The sequence below is a fragment of the Cebus imitator genome, unplaced genomic scaffold, assembly GCF_001604975.1.
Source record: "Cebus imitator isolate Cc_AM_T3 unplaced genomic scaffold, Cebus_imitator-1.0 Scaffold9, whole genome shotgun sequence".
NCBI lineage: Eukaryota > Metazoa > Chordata > Mammalia > Primates > Cebidae > Cebus > Cebus imitator.
The window spans coordinates 12,471,541-12,484,068 of NW_016107324.1; the positions used below are offsets into that span (position 1 = coordinate 12,471,541).

The window sequence follows — 12,528 nt, forward strand, 5'->3', positions numbered from 1 at the left end:
TGACCAGGATGGTCTCGATCTCTTGACCTCGTGATCCACCGGCTTCGGCCTCCCAAAGTGCTGGGATTACAGGCGTGAGCCACCGCGCCCGGCCGAGCATGGGGGTTTTAAGGGTATTATTTGTTTTGTTTTTGTTTGTTTGAGAGAGGATCTCACTGTCACCCAGGCTGGAGGGCAATGGCGTGATCTCAGCTCACTGCAACCTCTGCATCCCGGGCTCAAATGATGATTCTCTGGCCTCAGCCTCCCAGGTAGCTGGGACTACAAGCATGCACCACCATGCTTGGCTAATTTTTGTGGGTCTTTTTTTGTAGAAACATGGTTTCAACATGTTGCCCAGCGGGGTCTCGAAGTCCTGGACTCAAGTGATCCACCCTCCTCAGCCTATCTAAGTGTTGGGATTATAGGTGTAAGCCAGTGTGCCAGGCCTTAATGTTCTGATATAATGCTTAGAATGTAGGGTGGCCTCAATAAATATTTTTTTAGTTCATCTTTGGGAATAATTAAGATGAAGTTTAGGGGCAAAGGCAGCTGAACTCTCTCATTCCTCTACCTTTGAATTAAATCACTGAATTCAACACTTCTCTGAGGAGGTGGAAAAGGGCTAGGAACATTGTGGAATGAGTCCAAAGTTTGAAATGTCACTCTAACCTTCTCTCCTGGTAGGACTCAACAGTAGCCTTCCTTGAGGACCTGCCTTTCCCATTGCTGACTGAAGTTAATGTTTCTTGCTGGCCAAATCAGGGACATGCAGGCATTGTAAGGGCTGATTATCTGATCCTCTTACTAATTTATTGGTTGGGGTGGAGTGAGCAGGGAGGAATGGGATACCTTGCTTTTCTTTTATGGCTCTTTTAGCATTTCAAGCATAGCCCATATGCCTCCTTTCTTGTTGATCCTTTTTCCTATAGCTTTGTTTTGTTTCACACTAGTACCCTTATAGTTCCCTCTTATTTTTTTCATCCCCATCCCCATCCCTACCCACTGCCAGGGAGCTTGGGTTCTGATCTGATGGGGTACCCCTTTCTGCAGAGCGGGATGAGTGGGTGTTCCGGCAGGGATGTGGTCGTTGACGGCCAGTGAGGGCGAGAGTACCACAGCCCACTTCTTCCTTGGAGCTGGAGATGAGGGGCTGGGCACCCGCGGAATAGGCATGAGGCCAGAAGAGAGTGACAGCGAGCTCCTTGAGGACGAGGAGGATGAAGTGGTAAGAATGGGGAAAATGATGTAACTTGGTGTTGGAGCCTCTGTCCTAAGGAGTTAAGATTCTGTTGGTTGGAGATACCTCTCTGTTCTTTCCAAATGCACAGACTCCCTGTCATAAACAGGCCCTATCCTGGTTTAGGGGAGGAGCAGTAGAGATTGGTTAGGTTGCCTCTCTTAGAAACCCCTGCCCTGGCTGACCACAGTGGCTCATACCTGTAATCCCTGCACTTTGGGAGGCCGAGGCGGGCAGATCATTTGAGGTCAGGAATTCAAAACTAGTCTGAAAACCCTGTCTGTACTAAAAATACAAAAATTAGCTGGGTGTGGTAGTGGGCGCCTATAATCCCAGCTACTTGGGAGGCTGAGTGAGACTCTGTCTCAAAAAAAAAAAAAAAAAAAAAAAAAAAAAAAAAAAAAAAAAAAAAAAAAAAAAAAAAGAAAGAAAAGAAAAAGAAAACCCTGCCCTTAGGTTCCTCCTGTTGTCTCATGGTTGTTGGTCCTCTAGCTCTCCTGCTTGAGCACATATTTCCTACTGTGGAAAAGCTCCTTTCTGTAGGCAGTCAGAATCCTTAGCTGTGCCCCAACCTGGAGCAAACTTAGGAGGCACCCTTTATCCCCTAGGTCCAGAGTCCTGGCAAGAACCTCTGTGCCCTAAGGAGATAAGACGATGTTCCCAGAAGTGGGTGATATTGGTGGGAAGTTCTTGAGTTTCTGATAGCACTTCCTCTCTGTAGCCTCCTGAACCTCAGATCATTGTTGGCATCTGTGCCATGACCAAGAAATCCAAGTCCAAACCAATGACTCAAATCCTAGAGCGACTGTGCAGATTTGACTACCTGACCGTTATCATTCTGGGAGAAGATGTAATCCTTAATGAACCTGTGGAAAACTGGCCATCCTGCCACTGCCTCATCTCTTTCCACTCCAAAGGTTGGGGTCTGGGAAGGAAAATGGGGAGGAATGGTGGTGGGAATACTGGTTTGGGAAGTGAGGCTCTTGTTGTCTTATTTCCTTAGTAAAGAGCCGTCAGCTCCTTGTGGCATGCTAGAGAACAGTGCAAAGGAGTTTGCTTTCTGTACATCTTGGAGGAGTTGCCAGGGGTTTAAAGCCTGTATTCTAACCTCAGGACAACTCTAAGTGTCTTACGATCTCTGACAGAATTGGGTCTCTGGAAGGACTGTAAATATAATTTCTGTTTTACTTTTTCTTGATGAATATTCTAGACTTGGGGAGCTGGGCAGAAGAATAAATGATGGATTGAATGGGTAGAGGATCTCAGTGGCAGCTAATAGCTTTAACATGTTTTTCTATCTCTCTTGCTCTTTTCTCATTCTCTTTCACTCCCTTTCTTTGACCTCTTTATTTCCTGTCTCCGTTCCAGGCTTTCCTCTGGACAAAGCTGTTGCTTACTCCAAGCTTCGAAACCCCTTTCTTATCAATGACCTGGCCATGCAGTATTACATCCAAGATAGGTATAACTTCCTGTTGACCAGTAAGATGGGCGGTGTTGGGATCATGCATGTTTAGAGAACCCACTCTGGGAGGGGCCGAGTCAAACAAACATGCTTAATTTTTGTACCATAATTTTGTGCCTTGGTTTCTTTTAATCCTTGTGTAAATGAAATCCCCAGCCTCTCCCCTTAGTTACTCCCAGCTATTTTATTTGGGGGTGACAGGAGGGAGGTGTACCGGATCCTGCAGGAAGAGGGTATCGATCTGCCTCGATATGCTGTGCTCAACCGTGATCCTGCTCGGCCTGAGGGTAAGTACCTGGCCTGAGGGAGGGTTAGTCCTTCCCTTTCTTGCTTTCTATGACTTAGCCACATTTTCATCTTCTAGACATCTCCTATATACTACCTATATATGTGGGGCTTTGGTTATTGGATTATGGGTGGGATTAGAGCTATGAGTCTTTGGACAGAGCCTTGGACCTGTTATATAGAGATATTACCTCATCTATTACAAAGATATAGTCATAAAAATTTGATGGTTATAGAGATTAAAACCTGGGGAAATGACAATTAGTAATATTCTACAACTTTGCGCCATCGGAATGACCACACACCTACCTACCTTTCAGAATGTAACCTAATAGAAGGTGAAGACCAAGTAGAGGTCAATGGAGCTGTCTTTCCCAAGCCCTTTGTGGAGAAGCCAGTGAGTGCAGAAGACCACAATGTTTACATCTACTACCCCAGCTCAGCTGGAGGAGGAAGCCAGCGTCTGTTTCGTAAGGTACAGGAGATATTTGAGCATCTGGGGAGTCAGAGAGGTAGAAGGGCAAGAATGAAGTTATGGGGAACGAAGATGGAGAGTGGAGAATTTGGAGACAGAATGAAGAATTGAGGTGACATTGTTTTTTCTTCTTTTTTATCCTGAAGATTGGCAGCCGAAGCAGCGTTTACTCTCCTGAGAGCAGCGTCCGAAAGACAGGGTCATACATCTACGAGGAGTTTATGCCAACAGATGGCACAGATGTCAAGGTTATGGTGGATACAGGGATTTAAGAGGTTACAAATGTCTGGGGGTGGCAGTTGAGGTACGTGGGAAGCAGGTGGAAGTATATGGGGAGGAGGTCCTAGAAAATAACATGATGTGAATATGATTGGCTTTCATATTCAGGTGAAGATAATGAGTGGAGGATATAGACATTTCACTATCAGCAGGGGTGAGGCTGACTTAGAAAAATGGCATAATGTTAGTAAATTGTTTTTTAATAAGGACTAGATGACAGTATAGGAGTCCTGAGGAGAAACCTTCATAATGATACTTCAGTTAGGGCTCAGTAGAAAAAATGGTGGTCAGTCTCCTTCTTAATGCTCAGGATTTGTTTGTTTTGTTGTTGTTGTTGTTGTTGTTTTACTCCGAAACTAGCCTACAGACCAGTGCTCATATTGTCTTCTCATATACAGGGTGAGCTGTGGGCATACTCAGTGATGCTATGTACCTGCAGGTGTATACAGTGGGGCCAGATTATGCCCATGCTGAAGCTAGAAAATCTCCAGCTTTGGATGGGAAAGTTGAACGAGACAGTGAGGGGAAAGAGATTCGATATCCAGTCATGCTGACTGCCATGGAAAAGCTGGTGGCCAGGAAAGTCTGCGTAGCTTTCAAGGTAGAGGAGGACCCAGGGAGGTTGTGAAATGAGGGAGAAAGGAAGGAACAGGGGTCTGGGAAGAGTAACTGTCTTGTCGTCATCTTTCTGCTTTCCCTTTCAGCAAACGGTTTGTGGATTTGACCTTCTTCGTGCCAATGGTCATTCCTTTGTGTGTGATGTCAATGGCTTTAGTTTTGTCAAGAACTCAATGAAATACTATGATGATTGTGCCAAGATTCTGGGGTAAGAGACATAATGATCTATGCTGGGGAGAATGGGATGGCAGAAGAATATTTGAAAGTTTTTGCTTTGTTTTTAATATTATAAATATGATTTAAAAGTGAAAAAGGCCAGGCGCAGTGGCTTATGCCTGTAATCTCAACACTTTGGTAGACCAAGGCGGTTGGATCTCTTGAGGTTGGGCGTTAGAGACCAGCTTGACCAACATGGTGAAACCCCATCTCTACTAAAGATGCAAAATTAGCCAGGCATGGTGGCACATACCTGTAATCCTAGCTACTAGGGAGGCTGCGGCAGGAGAATCACTTGAATGCAGGAGTTGGAGGTTGCAGTGAGCTGAATTCGTGCCATTGCACTCCAGCCTGGATGACAAGAGCAAAATTCCATCTCAAAATAAATAAATAAATAAAATTTAAAATAAAAAAAGAAAAAAGAGAAAGGACTCCTTAGGCTCCTTGCCTTTTAACACTGACCCCCCAGAGACCATTGTTGTTAATGGTTTTAGACATAACAATTTGTCTTTTTCTGCCATATTCGAATTGCATTTATTTTACCAAATGTGGTCATACTATAATACTGCTCTGCAACTTGACTTCCCAAAAATTTTGTCGCATAATGTTTAAGCCTTTCAAAAATACATAAGGAATGATGACTATAGTGAGCATCTATGTATTCACCACCTGGCTTAAGAAATAAAATATTAATATAGGCCAGGTGCAGTGGCTCACTCCTGTAATCCCAACACTTTGGGAGGCTGAGGTGGGTGGATCACTTGAGATCAGGAGCTCAAGACCAGCCTGACCAATGTGGTGAAACCTTGTTTCTACTAAAAATACAAAAAATTGGCCGGGTGCAGTGGCTCCCACTTGTAATCCCAGCACTCTGGAAGGCCAAGGCAGGCAGATCACCTGAGGTCAAGAGTTCCAGCCTGGCCAACATGGTGAAACCCCGTCTCTACTAAAAAAAAAAAAAAATTAGCCAGGCATGCTGGGCAACGCCTATAATCCCAGCTACTTGGGAGACTGATACAGGAGAATTGCTTGAACCCAGGAAGCAGAGGTTGTAGTGAGCCAAGATTGTGCCACCGTACTCCAGCCCGGGTGACAATAATAAGACTCAGTCGCAAAAAAAAAAAAAGAAAAAAAACTTAGCCAGAGTGGTGGTGTAATGCTAGCTACTCAGGAGGCTGAAGCAGTAGAATCGCTTGAACCCAGGAGGTGGAGGTTGCAGTGAACTGAGATCATGCCATTGCACTTCAGCCTGGGCAATAAGAGCAACACTCTTATCTCAAAAAAAAAAAAAAAAAAAAAGGAATATAGTTGAAGCCCCTATATACTCCTCCCTGATAACATTGCCTCCCTACCTCCAGAGGGAACCACAATCCTTAATTTGGTGTTTGTCATTCCCATATATTTATTTATATTTTTTACTACATATGTATGAGTATTTGTTTGTATGTTTTTAGACTTTATATTGATATATTCTTCTGCCTGCAGTCTGCTTGTTTTTGTGAGCTTTATTCATATGAGTAGTTCTGGTTTATTCATTTTCACATGGCTTCTTCATTTCTCTTTCTAGGAACACCATAATGCGGGAGCTTGCCCCACAGTTCCAAATCCCGTGGTCCATCCCCACAGAGGCTGAGGACATTCCCATTGTTCCTACCACATCTGGCACTATGTAAGCAAAAGTAAAAAATCTGGAGTAACTTACCAAAGACACATGGAATTCCTTAAGCCAGACTAAAGGTTACTTCCTGACCCCATACTATCTGACCATCAGCGCCTGGGTCTCTTCTGCTCAGTCTTCTTAACTCCACTTATATTCCCTTTTTTTTTGAGACAGAGCCTTGCTCTGTTGCCCAGGCTGGAGTGCAGTGGCATGATCTCAGCTCACTGCAACCTCCACTTCCTGGGTTCAGGTGAGTACATCTGGCTAATTTTTGCCTTTTTAGCAGAGACAGGGTTTCACCATGTGACCAGGCTGGTCTTGAACTCTTGGACTGAAGTGATCCACTCACCTCGGCCTTCCAAAGTGCTGGGATTACAGGTGTGAACCACCATGTCCAGCTTCCATATATATTCCTAATCTCAGTTCCCTTTTCCTCTGTTTTTTTTTTTGTTGTTGTTTGGTTGGTTTTGGGTTTTGTTTTGTTTTTTTTGTGACAGGGTCTGGCCGTCTCCCAGGCTGGAGAGCAATGTTGAGTTGTGGTTCACTGCAACCTGTACCTCCTGGGCTCAAGTGATCCTCTCACCTCAGCCTCCTGAAGAGCTGGGACCACAGGCATATGCCACCATGCCTAGATAATTTTTTCTCTTTTAACTTTTTTATAGACACAGGCTCACGCTATGTTGCTCACACTCACCCTGTGCTTCTCCTGGACCTAAGTGATCCTCCCACCTCAGCCTTCCCAAATGTTGAGATCACAGGCGTGAACCCTGCCCAGCCCCTCTGTTTTTTGACATGTCAAGTAATGTGATGACAGGAGGTTAGATGGGCATATAGGAGAAGCTCTGATCACATTTATGATCTTAGGATGGAACTTCGTTGTGTCATTGCAATTATTCGTCATGGAGATCGTACTCCCAAGCAGAAGATGAAGATGGAAGTGACACACTCAAGGTAGGAAGAGTATCCTAATTTACACAAATAGGTTTTTGTGAGGAAGATTGCATGGGGGAGCAACTCCTAGAGGCTTTGACTGTCTCATCCCACACTGAAGCTTCTCATTACTTCTTCAGGTTTTTTGCTCTATTTGAAAAACATGGTGGCTACAAGACAGGGAAATTGAAACTCAAGCGACCTGAGCAGCTCCAGGTAAAGTATTGAATCTGGCCAGGAGGAGCAGTGCTATGAAAGATAGAGGATATGGCATTGGGGGTCTTGATAAAAAACTAAGATGAAAAGGTAACTGTCCAGGATTTGGCCTTCTGCATAGATACCTTATTATTTCCTCTAGGAGGTACTGGACATCACAAGGCTGTTGTTGGCTGAACTGGAGAAAGAACCAGGTGGTGAGATCGAGGAGAAGACTGGAAAACTAGAGCAGCTGAAGTCTGTATTGGAGATGTGAGAAAGGGGATAGCTAAAGGGAGCCAATAACAGTGAGAATTGGGGTGCTGGTACAGAAAATCAACTGTGACTTTATCCTGCAGGTATGGTCACTTCTCAGGTATAAACCGGAAGGTGCAATTGACTTACTACCCTCATGGAGTAAAAGCTTCTAATGAGGGACAAGGTAAGATATAGTCCCCCTTACCATTACCTCTCAAATCTTGTATTCTTTTAATTTTTTTTCCATCTTCTCTCCTCACCAGATCCCTTTTACTTAAGCCTATAGATGACCTCTACCCTAAATTACCTTTCTGGTCTCCTCAGAAGACCTAACATTTAGAAATTTCCACTGTTTTTCTTAGATCTAGACCATTCACTGCCTCTTATTCTTCAGATCCACAAAGGGAGGCTCTGGCCCCATCTCTGTTGCTGGTACTGAAGTGGGGTGGAGAACTGACTCCTGCTGGCCGTGTTCAGGCTGAGGAGCTGGGGCGAGCTTTTCGCTGCATGTACCCTGGAGGACAGGGTGAGTGTTTTGAGGTGTAAACACTTAGCAGGGCTGGGATAAAATGATTAGAGAGTAAATTGGGGGAAATGAAGGGACAGAGACAGTGGGGAAATTAGTATTTTTTCTTCCACATGAATATTTATAGCAGTCCATTCCTGGTCCTCACCTTTGTCCCCAGGTGACTATGCTGGCTTCCCTGGTTGTGGGCTGCTTCGTCTCCATAGCACTTTCCGCCATGATCTCAAGATCTATGCCTCTGATGAGGGTCGTGTCCAGATGACTGCTGCTGCCTTTGCCAAGGTGCATACTACAGTGCTATAGTCCCAGCTTCCATTAGGTAGAGAAGCAGAGAGTTTGGAGAACCAGTTGAGGATTTCAGGGTGCTTGTAGGCCAACTCAGAGAAATTTCTGCATGTATCAGACCCATTCTGTACTACTGAGAATGAGCTGAAAATAATTAGTGAGGGTAGGCCCTATCTCTTCAACCAGCTCCCATTCAATCTCCGAATGGGACCATCTAGGCCTAGGAATACTAACCTGGAAGGGAAACAGATAGATTTTGTGCTTTCCCTTTAGGGCCTTCTGGCTCTAGAAGGGGAGCTGACACCCATTTTGGTACAAATGGTGAAGAGTGCCAACATGAATGGGCTCCTGGACAGCGATGGGGATTCCTTGAGCAGCTGCCAGCACCGGGTAAAGGCTCGGCTGCACCATATTTTACAGCAGGATGCACCCTTTGGCCCTGAGGACTACGATCAGGTCAGAGTCTAAAATATCCTGGGTCTCAAATTCCTTGAATTCTATATAGTAGGGATCTATATGCAGTAAATAATAGTATTTACTGCACGCCAGGCACTGTTTTAGTTGTTTTACACATATATCTCATTTAGTCCTTACAGTAGCCCTTTGAGGTAAGTACAGGTCCACAATCTCTAATCCACAATTTTAAAAATTAAAAAGATTTTTTTTGTTGACATTAAGATTTATTTGGCAGCTAAGCCTGACAAATACTGTCGTAAGATTTTTATAATCCTGATTTTTCCCACTTAGTGTAAATAGTCATGTATTTTGTGGCAGAAATATTAATGTGTTTGGTTATGCCATAGGCCCTGATGGAGATATTATATACCTATGGCATATGTACTGTATTCTAAAGTCCAAAAAATTCTCAATTCCAAAGCACAGCTGATCCCAAGGATCCTGAACAAAAAAAGTTTCAGTTATCCATTGTTGCATAAGAAACTACCACAAAACATAGAAACCTAAAACAACCACCATTTTAATATCTCTCACAGTTCTGGGCTCAACTGATCTTGCTTGGAGTCTCTCCTGAAATTGCAGTCAGATATTGACTAGAGCTGGAACCATCTGGAAGTTCAGCTGGGATTGTGGGATGGCTGGCTCTGTCCCTCTTTATGCTCTCCCTGTAATCGCAGTGCCTCTCCTCTCCACGTGGTTCTTCATATGGTTTCTATAGCATGGTAGCTGGACAACATATTAAATGGTAGCTTTAAGAATATGCGAAAGCAGAAGCTTAGAAGCTTTCTTAACGTGTAGGCCCAGAATTAGCGCAACGTAACTTTGTTATTTTTTTATTGGTTAAGCAGTCACAGGGCCAGCCAGATTTAAGGGAAGGCAAGGAAGACAAAGAATTGATGGTCATCTTTAAACCACTATCAGAACTGCAGACCACAAGGACTTTCCTTCCATTTTACAAATGAGGAAACCTAGGCTCAGAAGAATCTAAGCAATTTTCCTGGGTCATCCAGCTAATATGAAGCCAAGGAGTCTAACTCCAAAGCCTAGGCTGTTACATTGCCTTACAGCATTAATCCTAGTATATGCTATTTCCCAATATGGTCATTCTTTTTCCTGTGTATTCAGGCTACAATTGACCAGGCAGTGGTTTTCTATCCTTCCCACTCCTCATTTCTGATAGGTTCTTTTAAAAAATGTTTAAAAATTTAAAATTGTGGTACCACTTTAACCATTTTTAAGTGTACAGTTCAGTAGCATTACATGCATTTACATTGTTGTGTAATATTTCTGATTGGTTCTTAAATGAGCTAAGTAGCTATGAGCCCATAGCATTTCTGTGTTTCTCTGTTTCCCTTCCATTTTCAAGTCTGAGTAGGACTTGATAAGGAACAGGACTTTGCTCCTTTATTTTCGAATCCGTTGCTCACTGTCAAACTCAAAAAAACTAAGGCAGTTTTCCTTTTCTGCCTTGCCTTCTTTTGCGAGCAAAAATGAAACTTGCGAGGACCTACATAGAATTGTGCATTTCAGCCACAATCTTTATTCTCTCTCCCCATTTCTCATTGATTGTGACTGTCCTAAAAGCCTGAGTTGGAACCCAGTTCTGAGACAGCATTTCTACTCTATGCTCAGGCTAGCTTGTTGTTTAGAGGAAGAAGATAATGTTATCTCTGATCTCTACTCCTGAAAACATTCTGTGGAGATTTTGAGGGATTTTGGTTTAATTATTCTGCTGTATTTTCCATGTGTATTCTAGAGCCCTCAAGAAAAGAACTTAGGACTATTTTATTTTCTCTGGACCTTTTAATTCAATCCCTCTTACATGACTATGTGCTAGAGCAGCCCCCTTACCTGAAGGCCTAGAACTGCTAGTATGCCCAGTAACCTAAGAATGCTCACTGGAGTGAATTAACATACAGATCTGTATTGCAGGTAGTCTCTGTGTAATACGCTCACAGGAAATCTGGACAATTAGTGCTGAGCCTATCGTGCGTTTCTTCTCTCTATTCTTCATAGCTGGCTCCCACCAGAAGTACTTCCCTGCTCAACTCCATGACTATCATCCAGAATCCCGTGAAGGTCTGTGATCAGGTATTTGCCCTGATCGAACACCTCACACACCAGATCCGAGAACGAATGCAGGACCCCAGGTCTGTAGGTGGGTGTGAATACTACTATCTTCCCTTCAAGGTCTCAGGTATGGATGGGTTTCTCAGGCGTTCTTGTGTCATCTCCTAAATGTCAGAGACCAGGCCTCCTCATCCCTCTGGTTCTACTTCAGAGTTGTCAGGGTCTTTTGTTTGAGGTAAAATCTTTGACTCTTACCTGATTGCTGCCTTTCTTCCAGACCTGCAACTCTACCACAGTGAAACACTAGAACTAATGCTACAGCGTTGGAGCAAGCTGGAGCGTGACTTTCGACAGAAGAGTGGGCGCTATGATATCAGTAAAATCCCTGACATCTATGACTGTGTCAAGTATGATGTGCAGCACAATGGGAGTCTGGGACTTCAAGGCACAGCAGAGTTGCTCCATCTCTCTAAGGCATTGGCTGATGTGGTCATTCCCCAGGTGTGTCTTGTATAAGGGAGTTAACCTGGGGATAAGGTGTTGGGGAAGGAAAAAGAGAAAAGGTGGAAAGGAAGGTTGATTTGGGACTAGAGGAAAGAAACTTAGAGAAGATATAAGTTGAGTTGCTATGTTTCTCAGGGTCCACTCTAGCTCTTGGTAAGTACAGGAGGCTAATTCAGGAGACACCTGGAAGAGGGGGAATATAGTGGATATGAAAGAAGCCTAGACCTGAGGTGATGACAGGCATGATCTTGGTCCTGGGAATATGAGGCATGAGAAAACAAGATTTACTGAGGTATTTATTCCTGGCCTATGGCTCCTAGGAGTACGGGATCAGTCGGGAAGAGAAACTGGAAATTGCTGTGGGCTTCTGTCTTCCATTGTTGCGGAAGATACTACTTGACCTGCAGAGAACCCACGAAGATGAGTCTGTCAACAAGCTGCATCCCCTGTGAGGGAGGGCTGGGAGGGGTGCTGGGTGGAGGGAGGGGTATGTCAGGAAGCCTTGGGGAAATCAAGCCTCCGACAGCTTGGGGAACCAAGAATAGACAAGATTTTGGGATGGAAAGGAGAGAAGTCTTTGAGGTGCGAGGAGGGGGTTTGCAGAAGGGTGGGAAGAGGGTTAACTGACTGTGTGAGTGATTTAACTGTTATCTCAGGTACTCCCGAGGTGTGCTCTCCCCAGGTCGCCATGTTCGAACACGTCTCTATTTCACCAGTGAAAGCCATGTCCACTCCCTACTCAGTGTCTTCCGTTATGGGGGTCTTCTTGATGTAAGGATCCTCTTTCTTCCTTAGCCTGTGAACAGCTTTTTCCCAGCATTGTTTTGCTCTTCTCCTCATGCTTTTTTAATGAAAGCTCTCTCCATTCTCATTGGCCTCCTGCTTATTCCCTGACTCCCTTGTCCTTAAGCAATGGCTTACTTGTTTTTGCATTTGGTAGGAGACCCAGGATGCACAATGGCAGCGAGCTTTGGATTATCTTAGTGCCATCTCAGAGCTTAACTACATGACCCAGATTGTCATCATGCTTTATGAGGACAACACACAGGTGAGGAGATGAGAGGAACACCCCTTCTTTTTACCTCTATTA

General features: G+C 44.2%; 1 protein-coding gene across 13 annotated transcripts in view; it reads left to right on the plus strand.

Moving 5' to 3' along the window:
• PPIP5K1 (diphosphoinositol pentakisphosphate kinase 1) overlaps positions 1 to 12,528 on the plus strand; it is a 57,985-nt gene that overhangs the window by 8,981 nt on the left and 36,476 nt on the right. For 9 of the 13 annotated variants that reach the window (XM_037744745.1, XM_037744758.1, XM_037744762.1 and 6 more), the window contains exons 2-23: positions 667 to 759; positions 1,033 to 1,207; positions 1,941 to 2,136; positions 2,588 to 2,678; positions 2,883 to 2,968; positions 3,287 to 3,441; positions 3,588 to 3,689; positions 4,160 to 4,321; positions 4,425 to 4,546; positions 6,122 to 6,223; positions 7,079 to 7,165; positions 7,285 to 7,360; positions 7,503 to 7,612; positions 7,699 to 7,781; positions 7,992 to 8,123; positions 8,284 to 8,405; positions 8,682 to 8,864; positions 10,881 to 11,022; positions 11,212 to 11,435; positions 11,759 to 11,886; positions 12,095 to 12,209; positions 12,379 to 12,486. In XM_037744745.1, the coding sequence (XP_037600673.1) occupies positions 1,061 to 1,207; positions 1,941 to 2,136; positions 2,588 to 2,678; positions 2,883 to 2,968; positions 3,287 to 3,441; positions 3,588 to 3,689; positions 4,160 to 4,321; positions 4,425 to 4,546; positions 6,122 to 6,223; positions 7,079 to 7,165; positions 7,285 to 7,360; positions 7,503 to 7,612; positions 7,699 to 7,781; positions 7,992 to 8,123; positions 8,284 to 8,405; positions 8,682 to 8,864; positions 10,881 to 11,022; positions 11,212 to 11,435; positions 11,759 to 11,886; positions 12,095 to 12,209; positions 12,379 to 12,486 (2,673 nt within the window). In that variant the 5' untranslated portion in view covers positions 667 to 759; positions 1,033 to 1,060. Of the gene's footprint in view, positions 1 to 666; positions 760 to 1,032; positions 1,208 to 1,940; positions 2,137 to 2,587; positions 2,679 to 2,882; positions 2,969 to 3,286; positions 3,442 to 3,587; positions 3,690 to 4,118; positions 4,322 to 4,424; positions 4,547 to 6,121; positions 6,224 to 7,078; positions 7,166 to 7,284; positions 7,361 to 7,502; positions 7,613 to 7,698; positions 7,782 to 7,991; positions 8,124 to 8,283; positions 8,406 to 8,681; positions 8,865 to 10,880; positions 11,023 to 11,211; positions 11,436 to 11,758; positions 11,887 to 12,094; positions 12,210 to 12,378; positions 12,487 to 12,528 lie in introns of those variants that run through there. The other 4 variants (XM_037744776.1, XM_037744777.1, XM_037744756.1 and 1 more) reach the window with 3 other exon arrangements.